The sequence below is a fragment of the Chelonia mydas genome, chromosome 7, assembly GCF_015237465.2.
Source record: "Chelonia mydas isolate rCheMyd1 chromosome 7, rCheMyd1.pri.v2, whole genome shotgun sequence".
Taxonomy (NCBI): domain Eukaryota; kingdom Metazoa; phylum Chordata; order Testudines; family Cheloniidae; genus Chelonia; species Chelonia mydas.
Window position 1 is genome coordinate 51,801,171 of NC_057853.1, and position 17,631 is coordinate 51,818,801.

At 47.2% G+C, this 17,631-nt stretch overlaps 1 protein-coding gene across 17 annotated transcripts in view; it reads right to left on the reverse strand.

Moving 5' to 3' along the window:
* The window catches only part of SORBS1 (sorbin and SH3 domain containing 1), a 110,938-nt gene that overhangs the window by 74,038 nt on the left and 19,269 nt on the right, over positions 1-17,631 (reverse strand). For 8 of the 17 annotated variants that reach the window (XM_043550575.1, XM_043550574.1, XM_043550576.1 and 5 more), the window contains 4 exons: positions 15,751-15,786; positions 15,506-15,609; positions 7,215-7,362; positions 2,941-2,970 (listed from right to left, as the gene is read on the reverse strand). In XM_043550575.1, coding sequence (XP_043406510.1) covers positions 2,941-2,970; positions 7,215-7,362; positions 15,506-15,609; positions 15,751-15,786 — 318 coding nt within the window. Of the gene's footprint in view, positions 1-2,940; positions 2,971-7,214; positions 7,363-10,236; positions 10,609-11,164; positions 11,966-15,505; positions 15,610-15,750; positions 15,787-17,631 lie in introns of all 17 variants that reach the window. The other 9 variants (XM_043550569.1, XM_043550570.1, XM_043550571.1 and 6 more) reach the window with 2 other exon arrangements.

The following is a 17,631-nucleotide window of genomic DNA, read 5'->3' on the forward strand; positions in this document are numbered from 1 at the left end:
GAACTCAGGAAGAAATCTCAGCTTCTCACCCCCACCCAATCTCAGTCCCTTGCTTCTTTGAGGTGAGCATGTAAAACAACTGTGATTGTCACTTTCAGTGCCCCTGCTGGAGATGAAAGATATGCTTCTGTGCTAGAAAGGAAATACTCCTTCCTACAGTGTCATCAGTCTGTGGAAGTCACTCCAGGGAAGTTCAGTGGGCCAGAGATTTGGACGGAACTTTTTTTAAAGGATAGGTTAATCATGTGACCATTATTATTTTGTAATTGTGAAAGTTAAGGCTATGTTACCATAATCAAATTGCACTCTTCAGGATGTAAACCAATCACCTCCTGGGCTCAGGAGGGACTTGCTCTCCAGTTCCCTATAAGTAGTCCTGGAAACCACAACACAGGTGGATGGAGCATGCCATCCAAGTGGTCCTAGGCTATGGTGCTGCTACCCTGGAAATATCTTAGGCAGCCAAAGGCAGACATACTGGACTAAATGGAGCAACAGTCTGAGCTCTGATTGCTATTCCTACAAGCCACGCAAATTATTATTGGTGACAGTTTGGAGAGAGCTAAGGAATGACTTTGTGCTGGCCTGCAGGAGCACTCTCCTACCCAAAGCTTGAGATTTATGGGGTGCAAGGCAAGGGTTAGAGTTCACCAGGATGGCACAGGCTCCAGGAGAGCTGTGGGAGACATTCCAGCCAGCTAAACTGACTTAAAAGATTTCGTTTGAATTCTTTGTCTCGGCGTGCATTTAGCACTGGTGAAAAGTGCAGGTCTGACAGTCCTGGTGACAGAAGGCTTTCGAACTTGGGGTAGCACAGGTAGCGGTAGCAGGACCGGCTCCTCACTCTATGCCATCAGAGGTGCCTTGTCAAATAAATTTGTTAGTCTCTAAGGTGCTGCAAGGACTCCTCGTCCAAGGGTTGTTGCTTAAGGAGAGAGGGCAATTCAGTCTTCATGCCTGTTCAGCCTTTGGCCACTCAGCTGAGCTTGTCACCAAGGAGACCCAACGAGTGCCAGTTTCAGTGGTGTCTCTGGCAACAGGGGAACTTGTCCTCTAGAAAGTGGACTGAAGCTATCATTGCCCTTCACCGTGGGCCCCCTACTGAATGTTCCTGGACTCAAAGCAATGGCCTAGGAAGAAAACAGTTCTCGGGCCACATCCCACCCTGACTTATACATCATGCAACTCAGTGACATCGCAGAGGGTATAAGTCAGGGCATAATTTTGCTCTGAGGCCTGTAGAGAGCACCGATCGCATACTATCAGGTACAACGCTCGGTATCTTCTGAGCCATCCATTCTGGGGAGCAGTGACAGGTGGGCATTCAGCATCAGAGTTTTGTTGGTGTGACCCAGAGGATGCAAGCTAAGGTCAGGGAGGTCAGCCAGCCACCTTTATGTGATTGTTTTGATAGACGGAGAGCAGGTGTGGAGCCAGCAATGCCAGGGCACTCTCCAGTGATCCAGATTGGGGACTGTTTAGGCTGGAACAAATGCTGCCTAGAAATACTCCACACTGAGCCAGGTGGGAGGATTTCAACATATTTCCTGCTTAACAGACAAAAGAGTTCCTGACCACAACGGGAAACACTTTGGGAAAGAAAAAACTAAGAGGAAACATCTGACTGGACTTTAAAACCCCAGGTGGCAAAGAGACAGCGCAGATGCCGACTCGATTGGGAAGGGAGAAGAGAAAATGTTACGCTGGCTGATGTCGCCGAACAGGGCAATGGTGCAGAGGAGACAGGCACCATGCTTCAGGGCACAAAATATAGGCCATGCGAGCGATGGGGCTGACTTTGCAGGTGTGGAGTGCCAGCTGATTGCAGGGGGAGTCATCAGACTAGGCCCCGTACAAAGCACAGAGTCCAGGCTCCCTTACATCCACATTAGGGTGTCTGGGTACTGACTGCTTGCTCTCGCTCTCTCCTTTCCTCTTTCCCATCCTCTTCCTCATCTCCTCAGGTAATGATACTGTTTAACAATAGCAGTTCATTCATATACCTTGCAGCTGCTGGAGAGCAGTGAGGCACTATTCTGAATGCTTCTGTCGCCTACCATATGAGGCTCTATGGCAGGGGATGAGAATGATGAGGGGCTTGTCTGGACTATGGGATGTGAACTGTACAGCACTCTAACTCGTTGTGCTCTCACCACTCCATGTAGACCCTGCTGGCAAAAACAAATTGTGAACTAGTTTATATAGTTGTGGTCCTGTTTCAAAAAGGACAACAATAAAGTGCACCTGGTACCCTTTAGTTCCTGCCAGCAGGGTCTGCGTGGGACAGTTAGAGCACAACACAAAGTACTCCACAACTCACGCCAATGGAGACCAGACTGCAGCACCATGTAGACAAGTCCTAGATTTCCCTTCAAGGAGGAACTTCCCAGCCTTGCTGGGAAAGCAGACAAGGGGACAGTGTGGGTGTGTTAAGTAAGTATGTGTGAGTGTGTGCGTGCACATGATTTTATCATGAGTTTTATGATATTTAGCATTCTCATTAAAGCCCCAGCTCCTGGAGTCAGGTTATTACATGAGAATGTCAGCTTGCTTTTTCAGGTTAGCTTCTAGCCCTCATGGTTGCAGAGAGAAGCTTGAAAACATGTCCCAGGTGTATCCCATAGGCTCACAAACCAGAAGAGAACTAAAGAACTCCAATTTTTTTTTTTAAATCTCATGCTTTTTGGACAGCTGGGGTTGGCCACATTGATGTGTGCCTGTCTGCAACTATGCATGTTTCCAACACTTTCAGAAAAAACTAATACAAAAAGCTCAGCTGTGGTGTCTGAGCTGCAACACTCATTTATTTTTAGGGATTCAGCTCGCTTCCTTGCAGTTACCGAGAAGTGTGTTTGCTAAAGGCACTCTGCAAGCTAGCAAAGCAGCCACTTGACTCCAGCAGAGGCAGCAGCTGTGGGGTGAGGACCTTTTGCTTCATACCTGCCAGGCTACTAAGCCGCTTTTGCTGTTCTGTGGTAGAGAAGGAAAACGAAAAAAACAAAACAAGAGGGTGAGGCATAGACAGCAAGCGTCCTGTTGCTGTGTTTCTGTCAGGCAAGAAATGTGCCGTCCGCACAATGGCAGAAACTGCTGGAGTGGATCAAGTTTTCAACACCCTGCCAAAGTGGCAAACCCGCCGCCCTCCAAAGAGCAGCACTGGTGACTATTCAGCATCACAATACAAAGTGACCCGTACATTTGCAACAACAAAGTATAGTTATGTCAGAGAGAAGGAAAACAGCTTAACAGAAGACAGTTTAAAAACAATTGTGAAGACTTACTGTCAAATAAACCAACAAATAATACTCAAGTTAGCAGCATGTTAATAATATTACTATTAAGTAATAACACAGCCATTTTTCTGCATATGTAGGGCCTTTGTGGCAAGGAATGCCAAATGCTTTGTGATCATTAAGACTCGCAATATCCTTATGAGTTGTGGACTGAATGATTATTCTTAATTTACATATGGATAAACTGAGGTACAGGCTGGTAAAGGCCAAGAATTTCACAAGGACCACTCTTTTTAGGAGCCTCCATTCCTAGGTTCTCAACCTGAGACACTCGAGATATCTCATGTTGGCCACCCAACAACTAAGACATTCAAAGTCAGTGGAGGCTGTCAAACAAAGTCCCATAACGAGTCTGGGACAGAACAGGCAATAGAAACCAAAGAGTCCTGGCTCCCAATCCCCTGCTCTAATGACAAGAGAACACTTTCTCCCTAACAAGGAGCACACTTTATATGAAGTATACAGGCCATTTCAAATTGTATCATCTTACTAACAATATCAAACACTGATAATTTTGAAAGTTGATGTGGCAAATACAAGAATTTCAGAAGTTCAGAAAAATATTTCTCACGTATTTCTGATTATGAAATTGCTTTAGAACTTGGAGATGAATGGCACTCTCCAATGCAATGTCAATATCTTAGTCATGGCAATATGAGAAGGGCATGGTATGACCATTACCTATCAGCAATAAGCCACTTCCTGCAATGCCTGTCAGGGAAATGATTGCTTTGGGAGGATGGTTCACCCCCCAAGCAAATCTGCAGGATGCAGTAATCCGCTGGACACACCGCTTGCTCAGATAATCAGACTTCTCCAGGCATGACATGCAAGGTGGGGCTACTCACCATAGAAGAATTCCTTGTTTCGCTCACTCAAATTCAGCTCCCTCTGCAGGGATCACTGGTGTCCTCTGGCAATCATGAGAAAACTCTGCAAGCCCTGCCTCCTAGCCCAACACATTCCCACCCACCCCAATGGAAAGCTGCCCAGGTGTGTCGTTGTGAATGTCACCAATATCCAGAAATAACCCGGAAACACAAATGGAAAAGAGAAGTGCTTAAGACAACAATGTGGCTGCCCTCAAGAAGGGAATGGGAACCCATCTGCTGCAAAGTTCCCTCTTCTGAATTGGGCATCAAGAGCAGAAGGGTAGATTCATCCATGTGTTATAATCAAGGAGGTAGAGTTGGGTAACGGGGATCTTAGAGCCAGCCATCGACTAGGGAGGTCCTCTACTGAGGAGATGACCTTTCCTTTTGTAGGAGTGTGGAGCTGTCCCTTCCTGTCAGTCTCAGAGGGAGGCCACGTCTCCTTGCTGTCACGCCCTTAGAACGGCAATCAAAGGGGGAAATTAGCAGTTTGTGAAGCTTGGATCCTCTAAGCAGGGCTGAGCAGCAATCAGTCTCCGGGATTCAAGCCCTCCAGCAGGTTGGAGCACCAAACAGAAAAGGGGGTCTCTGGCCCTCTGGCAGGGCAGAGCACTACAGAGTCTAGGAGCCTAGGCCCTTAGGCAGGGCAGGGCACCAAACAGAGTAGAGGGCTCTGATCTGTGGTCAAGGCAGAGCAGCAAAGGAGTCTATGAGCCCAGGTGCTCAGGCAGGGCGGGGCACCAAATAGTCAGGTATCCTGGTTCTGGTGGATGGCCAACAAACATGGGCCCCTTGGCCTTGAGTGGGGAGGCTGCCACCTCAGGAGTGGGGTGGCAGGGGGTAGGAAGACACAAAACATGCGGGCCTAGAATCTGGCTAAGACACAATCAGACTGTACTTTAGTTTTCCTGGGCTACTTCCTATGTCCCCTTTGTTTGGTACCTCCGTTCTGTGTCTGTCCTCTGTCTCCCTGGGGTAGGTGGCCAGCTCCTTGGTGTCTCGATCAGCTGGCGGCTGTGACAAGTCCGCAGTACAATCAGGATCCTCTTTGGGTTACAGTAGCACACGTGATGCATCTATCTCCTAAATGAGCTGCCAGGCCTGCCTTTTCTACTTCCTGTTCCTGTTCTGCTCCTTGGTTTTCAGCAGGCTGGGCCTGGCCTTCCTGTCTCTTCCCACCAGGGGGCGGGTTGCAGTCCCTCCCTGTCAGTCTCAGAGGGAGGCCATGCCTCCTTGTTACACCTTTGATAATCAGGAAGATCTTCTGGCATAACACCCCATAGATGGTTTAAGGAGGCTGTATTTGAGAAATGTTTCCATCTCTGGGGGGTGGGGAGAAACGAGGAATGTACATGGGGTGAATGGACTTTAACTGGAGAAAAGGGAGCTCTTAGGTGAAGAGGAGGTTTCCTCCCTACTAGCTCTCCTCACTATTAAGCAGAGAGGAGGCCTGTGTATTGAGCTGAGGTAGAGAACTCAGGAAGAAGAGGAATGTGTTGTTTAGCTCTCTGCACTACTGGAGATAGACCAGAGACCCAGACACATACTAAATCATTGGTGCTTCCATGCTTGGTCACGGTGTGGGACCCTCAGCAAAGTCTGAGGAGCTTGCAGGCTGCCCAGAGAACCGCTGAGTAGATGATGGTAGCTTCAGGGAAGAACGGAAGAGGCATTTCCTTGTGTGACAAAGACACCTGAATTGTCCTGAGTGAGAAAAGGCTCAGTACAGATTTAAAATCAACCAAAGGATTTGGCTCTTCTCTGTCAAGGGGAGAACTGTGTGTGACACAACAAGCTTGAGCACATCAAGACGGAACAGCTGAAAGGCCTTTAATCAAGCTGCACCTACACTATCCAAAGCTCGCATGGAGCCAGGCTGCTCTCAGAGCACTGGCAGAAGGAAAGAGGGCCTGCATCTTCCTCTGCCCACAGGAAACACCAATGTGCCATGCACAGCATTTAACTCCATCCAAGAGCTGAGCTGGGCTTCATAGCCTTCCAGTCTGTACAGCCAAGGTAATCATGTCACATCCCACAGAGGCTAAGTTAAGGCCAATGCTTTCCATAAAGGGAGAAGGCTCCTGTTAATGGCTACTAACAGGGGCTCCAGCTGGAGCAGGGAGTATGACTCCGATAGCTAGTGATGGGTTTATTTAATTGTGCTATATTACCTAGCAGATAAACTTCGATCAGTAGCTCTGGGGTCAAAGACTGAAGTCAGCTTTAGAAAAGAATCGAATACAGCATTTCAGGACTGCGGAAGAACACATCTGGGAGCACTTTCCATAAGGACGATAAAAAGCAGGAGAGAAATGGACCTTGCTTCTAATGGGTGATATTTGATTTCCTTGATAGAAGGAAAATGGTAACATCCTAGGCTGGGGTTTTCAAAGCAGTGTAAGTGAGTTAGGTGCCCAAATCTCACTGGAAATCAATACCTAACTCCTCTAGGCAATACAGATCCTGACTGGGGCTGGGATAACATTACCTACACGGAAAGTGGAGTAGGAGCAACATTTCTCTCATAGGATATGGAACCTACCCTGCAGAGGGAGCTACTGTAAAGGAGGGAAAGGGTTTGAATTGTAACTAGAGATGGGTTTGAGCCAGGGCAGCTGTAGAATGATGTGATTTGGGGTTTCGATTTGTCCCATTACACAGATTGGGATCAATTGCAAAGATCAATACCAAACTTCCCCAAAACTCTGGGGTCCAAGGCTTTTGTTTGGGTCTCTCACTAATTATATGTTGTACCACGTCTGTGGCCATGTAGCAGGTCTCAGCTATCAGTGTACAGCATGCCTCAGCCACTTACACCTTCACAGTGACTGCAGCAGGGAGAACACTCGGACACTTCTACTTCAAAAGTCCAAGCTCTGTCACCACCTACAGTACAGAGCCTAAGACATCTACTCCAACAGTTCTGATTTCAGCCAGAAGACGGCTGTACACACACATGCTTGCCAGCTCATTACAATGAGTTTCAATAGCTTGCTCCACTTGAATGAACCTGAGCCACAAGTGGAGATACACCTGCATGTCTCCTTACCTCTGTTGTGCTGCAAGAGGACGATAGTAGGGTTGACAATTGTGGTTGAGGGATAGGTGGAGGAAGGCTTGCTGATCGACGTTAAGGAGGATTGGTATTCGGTGCCAGTGCGAGGCGGGGAGACTTCATTTAGCACAGGACACGGGTCCTGGAAATGAGAAGAAGATGCGTGTGAGCATCACTAGCCCGCTGGTGTTTCTGGAAAAAGTTATTTTAAAATGGAATAAGAAAGGTATCGTAGCACATTTTAGTAGAAGGCATAAGCACAGGTTGTTACCCTGACCCTGCAGGCATTCCATTCCCTGTTAACTGCAGTTAGTAGAATAAGGAATAACTATAGTTCTTTTGTACTGGGTTTCTCCCTCCACACCAGAAGAAGTGTCCTTGACTTCAACCATCGTGCTATATACAGCATACACTTGGCAGCAGGAATGAGCTAATCTGGTTGTGGGAGAGAGAGACCCACCCACTCACCCACTCTTTCTTTAAAGAGAATTCCTTTCCCAGCAAGTAGTCAGACATGCAAAACTCATGCGATTCTGAGTGAAACCCGATTACTGCAGCTGGCTTTGCAAGGAAGATCAGAAAAATAAGTTTAGCACCATCGCTTAGGAGACATTAGACAGTGTGACGACTGGGCACCCAGAACTATGAAAAAAAAAAAAAACAGGTGGAGAGTAACCAATAGGGCACTAGCATGGAAGACACAACACAGCTTCAGGGAGCAATGAGGATTGCCTAACACAAGTTACTCTATTATTTATTTTAAATCAATCCTAGCATCACAGAGGCACCATCTGTGCTGCTGGAGCAAAGACTGGGTCTGCATGGAGATGTTAAAGGCTAGCTCAGACATGACCCTTTCAGATCAGGTGCACAGAAGCACTCATTGCTGGGGAGGCTAGGGAGATGGGGCCGTTGGCCAAAAACGATACATGTATTTTTATGTGCTGATTTTGTCATTAAGGCAGAGCTTTTTCAAAGGTGTCAGAAGGATTTGGACCCTCAATTCCCACAGAAATTAATGGGAAATGGGCATCCAAAAAGCAAGAGTGTGGAGTTCTGGATTTCCGTGCTGCTCTGACTCTGTGGTCAGAGTGAAATGCTGCAAGCCATTGGTCTGTGAAACGGAGCTGGCCCACAGGGCTAGTCATTCTTTAAAAAAGGGGACCAGAGAGTCTTGCTCCATTGCTGCCGGCTTTGTTACTGTTCTGCAGGGCCTGATCCTGCATGCACAACTGAGTGCAGCACTTCTGCCTGTGAGCAGTCCCACTGAGCTCAGTGGTTGGAAGTGTCAGCAGGAAGTGTCTGTAGGATCAGGAAGTAACATGCTCCAAAGTGAGGCCTGGTGCCATAGACCATTTCTGGTTAGGATATGTTATTAGCAGAACCACCAGCTACAATCAGCCTCACTCAATCAGAGAGGCAGCAGGGCTGAACTATTCAGCTCTCTTGACACTCTTACACCACCAAGTGTCTAATTAGGCCTGAGTCATTTTATGAGAACATAAGAAGAGGTGACTGTTCAGCAGCCTCAAAACCAGGAGTTTCCAAAGCTCTCTGAGGGGCAGATCTAGGCCCCCACCTATGGAGGTACCCTCAGCGGTGGAAGCAAGGCAGTCCTGCTGAGCACAGGAGTGGGGAGGCAGATCTGAATGCTCCATATAGAGAGCATGCATCTGCTGCATGCTGGGGAGCCTCCTTGATACAATGCACAGAAGGCAGATGGGGTGTGTGGGAAGGGAAGGCTTGGTGGGCAGAGCCAGAGGACCACAGTGTAGTGAGCTACTTCAATCACAGTGGAGCATCTTCACTGCCAAAAATATACACCAAACCTAAATTTGTCATTTAAAAGAAAATGTTTGGGAAACTGAGGGTGGCGTCCTCAAAAATCACACAAAGTTGGCGACACTTTGCTCCCATTAGAGTCAAAGAGGATCACAGTTTCTGAAGCACCCTTGTGATTTGGAAAGCTAAATCCCATTGACTTTAAATGGGATTAGGTTCCTAAGTCACTTTGGTGCTTTTGAAAGTTCTCCCCAATTGTAAAAATCCAACTGACCATAGAAGCAGAGTTAGGCCAATGCTGAGCACTTCTGAAAATGCCACTCTTGTTTCTTTCCATTTTCACATGCCTCTCTGCTACTTCTTCCAGGCCCAGCCAAAAAATCATCATCAGAGAAGTTATTCTTGCTGGATTTCTCATTCAGGAGTTACTGGAAATCCTGTAATAGGGTTACTGGTGGTAAACTTTCTGTTACAAAGAGGTTCAGATGAACATCCAAACCTTTACAGCTATTCTTGTGGTTACATTTGCCCCCTTCTAAAAAAGGCAGTGGGTTTAAAAAGAGAAAATGAACACAGAAAAACCAGGGTGATGTCCTGTCAAAATGTGAGAATTCTGAAGAACGTAAAGACTTCAGCAGGAGCAAGGATATTTCAAACACGGGGACACATGGTGCTTAGAAACTTGCAAGGGTCTCAGATTAGCAAGTGAAGTTACAGCTTGTGGGTCATTCTGTTTTGGCATTAACCTCACGTTGCCTTCAGTGGGAATACACACATAGAACGTAGCCCTTTATCACCATGCAGGACAGAGTGTGCCATCCTTAACTGCATTGCTTTTGCTGCTTCTGATATTACTGTTGTCGAGAGACCATCAGCTAGCCAAAGCTCAAGCAGCAGGTGTTATTCTTTCAGATGAGAAGTGCAAGTATCATACATAGTACGTTCCCCTAAGATGGTTAAAGCCAAAGGTGTAGATTATCCAGCAGAGATAGAGGTGGGGGAGAGAGACTGTAAAATATTGGGGAAAAACCAAACAATTGCAAAGTTCCCAAGCCAGATAAGGTAGATGACATACATGCACTGTAACAGGACGTAAACAAGGTTTCAGGGGTCATGCTGCTGGCAAGGTGCTAGTCAGTGCTCCTCTTTCAAAGCTTAGTATGCCAATGAGAAAGTTATTTTAACCTAGAAACAAATTCAGGAAAGCTGTGAGGAGGGTACTCAACAAGCTTACTGTACGTGAGAGGACTCCAGTGATTTCAGGCTCCAAGACTCTGTGCAAAGCCTCCGGGACGGGAGGCACCAGTGGAGGTGACGGTGAGAATGATGGCAGTTTCTGGCAAATTGGGGGCAAGATGCCAGGTGAGGAGGGCAGATAGTGATGTTGGGGACCCCTCTGGAGGTGAGGGGGAATGAAATCGTCTAGTGTCGGAAAAGTCAGAGGTGAGCCAGTAGGAACGGTCTCAGGGAACGTGGCACCTTGCCCCAAAGGTACCAAAGGCGGTGGCGGAGTGCTGGAGCTGCCTTCTTGCTCTCTGTCTGTGTTAACCTGGAGGAGTGGGACTACTATAATCTCAGGCTGAGCTGTGGTGGTAGAAATGGCATCCTGTGGGAAATAAGTTGGGGTTACGCAAAGGGGCAATCCATCTTTCGTGGGTGCACATCCCAGCACTGCATGGGTAGTGACAGGCTGGCATGCATCCAAGCCATTGGACATTCCTTCCTCAGAGCGAGCTATGCCCTTAGGGATGTTCTGTTTAGCAGCCAAAGGCTCCGTGAACACACTGGATAAGGCATGCCAGTTTTTTTCCCCCTGTCCTTTAATTCTCGATCGAACCACAAAGCAGTTCATCTGCATTGCAGCACTTGCTACAGGTACACCTACCTAAACAGGAATATTTCCCATTGCTGACCCCCTCACCAAATGATTTTAGCCTGCAAACACGCACACATCACACAAACATACTCTTCAGTCTTTGGGGGGAAAGTGAGAGGTTATCGAATAGCAAATGACAAGAATCAAACTACACAAGAGTGACCTGCGTGCAGAAATTAAGAAGAGGTGAATACAGAGGGGACACCGTACGAATTAGAGAACCGTTCGCACGGCTGAAAGAAAACAAAGTTATGAAGAAAACATGTACCATGCTGCGTCCCTTCACCTTGTACAGATGCTGCTGCTGCTGCTGCTGCTGCGTAAGATAAGGTTCCTTTCTCATCCTGTCCTCACTGCCAGCCGTACTCTGGGGCTCTAGCACTTTGTCCCTCACAGCCTGAGGAGGTGGAGACTGAGTCCTGGAGGAATGGCTTCTACCATAGCTAACTGCGTCTTTACTGAGGACAATGTTAAAGTATGGCCTGGGAGGGACAGGAGGAGGGGGAGGAAGAGATTTTCCAGCATCTGTTACAGAGGAAACAATGTTGGTGGCTGGTGCTTGAGTGACCTCAGTTCCCAAACGGGGGCTCTCTGTTTGGTCATGTGCAATGCTGGTGGAATTTTCAGATGCAGCTGAGCAAGTGCTGTTAGATAAACAAGCCACATATAGACTGCTGACCTTTTTATCTGCTTTAGTCCCATACGTGGAATTCATTCCAGCTTCACTACTAGGATCTGCCCTGGCAGGGTTTTGATGTTTGGATGAAGTGTCTGATAACAAGGAGCTACTTCCCGAAAGTGACTGCCCAGCATGCACCACGTCCTTGGGAATCAAACTGGCTGATTGGGGATGCCCTGTGGAAAAGCATGGCTTCTCACTGGGGACTGTTGCAAAGGGTGCAGGTGATGAGGAGTAACACTGCCTGCTGCAACTTGGTGACACATGCTGTGTATAAGGCTTGGGTGCATTCAGGTACACACAGTCCATTATGGGCACTGGCAGCAGGTTGGTTACTTTCATGTCAGTGCGAGGGTGCCATGCAAAGCTCTCCTCTTTTGGAAGAGGAGGACGGGGAGGGGAAAGGGCCTGTCCAATCAGATTCAAGGGAAGGAGGAGGAATCAGCACCAAATGAAGGGAAAAAGAAAAAAAATTGAAAGAATGAAGTTGGTCATTAGACTTGGGTTAACAGGATTGAATTCAATGAGAACAACATAAGAAGGCCATCCTGGGTCAGACCAAAGGTCCATCTAGCCCAGTATCCTGTCTTTTGACAGTGGCCAATGCCAGGTGCCCCAGAAGGAATGAACAGAACAGATAACCATCAAGTGAACCCTCCCCTGTTGCTCATTCCCAGTTTCTGGCAAACTGAGACTAGGGACACCATCCATATCCACCCTGGCTAATAGCCATTGATGGACCTATCCTCCATGAACTTATCTAGTTCTTTTTTGAACCCTGTTATAGTCTTGGCCTTCACACCATCCTCTGGCAAGGAGTTCCACAGGTTGACTGCGCGTTGTGTGAAAAAATACTTCCTTTTGTTTGTTTTAAATCTACTGCCTCTTAATTTCATTTGGTGACCCCTAGTTCTTGTGTTATGAGAAGGACTAAATAACACTTCCTTATTTACTTTCTCCACACCAGTCATGATTTTATATACCTCCATCATATCCCCCCTTAATCGTCTCTTTTCCAAGCTGAAAAGTCCCAGTCTTATTAATCTCTCCTCATTGGCAGCCATTCCATACCCCTAATCATTTCTGTTGCCCTTTTCTGAACATTTGCCAATTCCAATATATTTTTTTTGAGATGGAGTGACGACATCTGCATGCAGTATTCAAGATATGGGCATATCATGGATTTATATAGAGGCAATATGATATTTTCTGTCTTATTATCTATCCCTTTCTTAACGATTCCCAACATTCTGTTTATTTTTTTGACTGCCGCTGCACACTGAATGGATGTTTTCAGAGAACTATCCACAATGACTCCAAAACTTTCTTGAGTGGCAATAGCGAATTTAGACCCTATCATTTTATATGTATAGTTGCAATTATATTTTCCAATGTGCATTACTTTGCATTTATCCACTTTTTAAACAATGCCCTTTTGCCTCTCACTGCTTCTTATACTTTGTTGTTTAGACACAGGCTAACCACAAGTTAACAACAAGCTAATATGGAATCGTCAAGCCCGGCACCCAACTTGCTCGCTCTCAATGCTGCTCGTTGGGGTATGAAAAGGTTTTCCAGCTTTCAAGTTCAAACCTATGAAGAGCATCTCACTTTGCTTTCAGGGCTAACCTTACTCTGGGTACCGCAGGGATCAGCCTGGGTACCCAAGCTCCTAACATTCCCCAGGAACTTTGAAATGCAGATCTGACCATCAGAACCAGACTCTGTGTTCCATGATCCCTGGCTCAAGCACTCCTCAGCTTCGGGCACATTCGGATCCAGCAGGAAATATGAATTCTACAGCTCAGGCCCTTCTCTACGGCACACTAAGCAAATTGCTGAAATCTGATTCGGTGCCTCTGCTAATGCGAAACCATACCGCAGTGACCTACTATACTGTGGTTGTTCCACTATACAGAGAGGTCAAATAAAAAAAGTCTCATTTACTTTTGCCAAAGGCTGACACCCCACTTCCCTTCTAAAACGATCCCTCATTCACAAAGCACTCTCAGAAAAACGGAACAATTTAGATCTACAGTGGAATTGGGTTCCCAGAAACTTGTCTTTAGAGTGAAGCCTTCTGATAGCGAAATCATTTTCCTAGAGAAGCAAAAAGAAACTCCTTCATTGTTTCAGTGCGTCGCAACGTACAGATTGCAACTCTAGAGCAGTGTGGCGATTGCAATTCCAGTTAGAGCAAATCTTTGCTTAGAGCCAAATTATTCTGTAGCAAAAGAAGTGGCTTTGCTACATGGACGTTTCACTGTATTTATTTACAGCTGCAGGTAACTGTAAATCACCATCCGTTAGAAGGAAAACGACTAGAATGCCAGCCTACAGGATAGGGATTGCCTCTAGTCTTCTTTGAAGGCTTTAACAGCTCAGAACTTTATTGCCTTGATCAATGTTCTCTTTTAAAATTCATCACCCTAGGCAGCTTTGGGGCAGCTCCTATTCTCGCTTGTACTGGTATAAAGTCCAGAGTAACCCCACAGATTTCAGAGTTGCAGTAGCCATCCTATCAATGTTATGCTAAACAGAGGCACTTGAGCTGGGGTGGGGAGGAAGGCAGTACAGCACTCCCAGTGAGTGGCCCTTGGCTCTAGCATGGGCTTTCCCACTGGTCCAAAATAGCTCGAGTCTGCTGACCGTCTGGGCATGATGTAAGGCGCATGTATTTACGCTGGCTGCTGTGGAGATGGTCAGGGAGGGGAATGCGGTCTTCTGGGGGTGGTTTAATTTTATTGTTTTTGTAATTTCTGGCAGGGGCTCCCAGAGCTTTGGATAGGCCCTTTTTTATCCTTGGTTTACAGCTCACTGAATAAATCAGGAGTTGCCATGGAGAGCCAGCCAGCAGCCACCCTGGTTATCACACTGGGATACCACAGATACAGCTGGGCGACTGGAAAAATACTGCCACATTCCAGATGCTACAGAGTGGCAAGTTGCTTGTTAACAGTGACCATGGTACTCCACATTTACATCCATGTGGCTGAGAGCAGAATTTAGCCCTGTTTTATTTGACATTAGTTTAAGTGCCCTCAGGACTCTTCTAAAAACAGCACTCTGTGAAACTAAAACTGAGCTATCTCTGTTCACTTATATGCCCAATAACTAACTGCGAAACAGCTGCATGTCTCATGCAGGAAGCAGCTCACTCTTTTAGTGCTTCATTACTCCTTATGTCCTCGGCCGACTGGTGCCCTCTTCATCTTTCACTTAACATTTCAGGCGCAGTGTCTGATCCGTGGCGTTGCCAAGAGCTTGCCACGATTAAAGCAATTGCCCTGTACTAGGGATAAGATTTTAATGGGCCTCCATTTCACATTTAACAGAGCAGTAACAGATGCCATTCTTCAAGAAGGCAGTTTATAAAGAAGGGTTGCTCAGGTTTTCCCATCCCATTGAATTCAACCTGAAAATTGCATCCATAGGTTAGCATTTCTCTTTGCTTGGCAGACCAATCCCAACACTTCAGATTAGATTTGGGAGGAAAATAACCTTTCCAATATGGGCTGACAAAAGATTATATCATTTCTAGTGTTAAAGTGACAAGGCCTTCTCCAGACATTTTTTTAAGGCCACTCTGTGGGTTTAGGAAGTTTAATTCTCCATTCAGCCACCTGCAGTTGGAAGGTCAGAGTGCATACAGAAAAGCCATACAATAATTGATCACTACCTCTTGGCTGAGCCTTCCCACACAAACAATGCTGAATGGTACTTTGCCCTGCTATAGCCACCAAGGAGCTCAGCATGCTTTAAAACATATTAATGAATTAATGAATTCACAGCACTCCTGGGAAAGACGCATTCTCTACATTTTGCAGATAGGAAAAATGAAGGCACAGAGACTTACCCAAGCCTGCGAATTGAACACAGGTCTCCTGACTCTGAATCCTGTGCTTGACCCCTCAAGAAAAGCCTCAGATCTTCTGGAAAGATGCTTACCTGTGGTTTGCCCTCTGAGGAGAGGTTGGGACGCACACTTCTATAGCCCTTGGCAGCCAGAGAAGATGGCTGGATATCTCCATTAGAGGATAACCTCCAATCATCTAAAAGGGGAAGGAGAACTTCAGGTCTGAGGGAATTCACTCTAGCTAGATGGGGAACAAGGAGAGGGGACCTGTTGCTTTTTGCTGGGCAACAAGAAATACATTGGGGAAACAACAAAACAAAGCAACAAGCATGTGTACCTGTTTCTGGTTTTCCTGTCTCCAGAGCTATGTGTGCTGCAGAGAGGAGGGAAGGAAGAATGGAAAAATAAGGGAAAAAAATAAACTGTTACATTTACAGCAAACATGTACCCACTGAACTCAACATTCAGGCTACTTCAATACACACACACAATGCTTTCTGACAGGGATGCCAAATTGCCATAGAAACTGGCCCTAAACATGATGCCCTCACAGTTTCTGACCTTTGTAAACACAAGGCGATTCATTCAGAGCAATGAAGAAACAATTGGTCATTGACATTCAGCTGAGCTATCTGCTCTCGTGCTGCAGTTTGGAGTCCAAATGCCCCACACACAGCTAAAAATGCAGGGTCTCAGTGTCAAGCCATGATGTCGGCTGGATAACCATAGCTATCCTTTCTAATACTGCCGCATGAGAATACCTTGTGCAGAGACCCATTGACAAATAAAATGTCTATTTTGCGAGTACGGGTGGGGGTACAACACATGATGCTATTTTACAGCCCAGTCCCTGTGGCTAGAGGCACCGAGGCTATCTACCCATCGCCCACTGAGTTCCTCCCCCTCTTTCCACATTAGCCGTTTTGGCCGCTCACGTACTGTGCAAAGAGCTCTTCCAGCTCCAACATGCATTTCATAAAGTGATTGAGGGAGTCAGCAAAAGAAGTATTAATGAGCTCATTTCCATAGTAATGGGCTCATTGCCATTCACGCTGCTGGAAATTTATGAAGCCACCAGCAGGAAGGGTAGGCAAAGGGGGTGGGGGTGAGAAAGCAGAGAATGGAGAGAATGAAAAGAGGAGAGGTCATGGTTGGATCAGGAGGGGAGGAGAAGGGGGAGGTAGAAAGCCGGGCATTAGGGCTGGAAAGAATAGAATCACCCTTTCCTAACAACAGGTCCTGTAATTACATGTGCTTCACTTTCAGGGGAGAAGCTGAACAACCCTAACTTTTAATAGCATCTTCCCTTTGGGAGTTCATTCTATATGCAAAATCCAAGGTGCAGGCAGGGTTAGTGATGCTTTACTTGTCTCCTGTAATTAAGTAATTACACATCTGCTATTTAAAGACAGCAGAAGTCTATGGCAACACTGTCAACTTGGGACGCCATCCCAGGGGCCTTGACTACAGCAAAAAAATGAATGCCACTGCTGCAGCGACTGCACCAGGACACTTCCCATCCCCCGCAGTGGCCCGGGATAAAAGAAGGAACACAAAGGCCTACCTGGGAAGACAGGATGATTTTTTGGGCACTCCTGCCAGCAACACGAAGCAACAAATATGCATTTTCTCCAGTGGTGTATAAGTGGTTATGAAACTCACACTCAGAGGTTCTGGGGCTTTGTCTTCCTCGAGCAGCTTGCCCCATGTAAGAGATTTAGGAGTCTGCTTTTGCTCAGGTCTTTAGCGCCAGTGGGAAGGGCTCATGCTTTTAGCACTGAAGGCCTGGACTCAAGCGCCATGTGGGGTCAGTTACAATTGTGGTATCTTATGTTCAGGGCCATCCCTAGCAATTCTGGGGCCCTACGCAACCCCCTCCCCACCCCGTGCATGTGTGTGGGGGGGGGCAGGCCTCTGCTGGGGGGGGAAGCAGGGAGGCTGGCCCCAGGCCTCCTCGTGGGGGTGGCTGGCTTGGGGGGCAGGGGGAACCACCCCCCAGCACTCACTGGCAGCGCGGCTGAGGATGGGTTGCTGCACTCCCACTGCTGGTGAGTGCAGGCCCAGCCCAGCTACAGAGCTCAGGGGAGTGGGGCTGGGGTGGAGCAGGGGCGGGGCTGGGCAGGGAAGGGGCGGGGCAGGGGTGGAGCAGGGGTGGGGGCCTGGGGAAGAGCCGGAGCAGGAGCTGGAGCTGCACGCAGCTGTGCAGAGCACCGGGAAA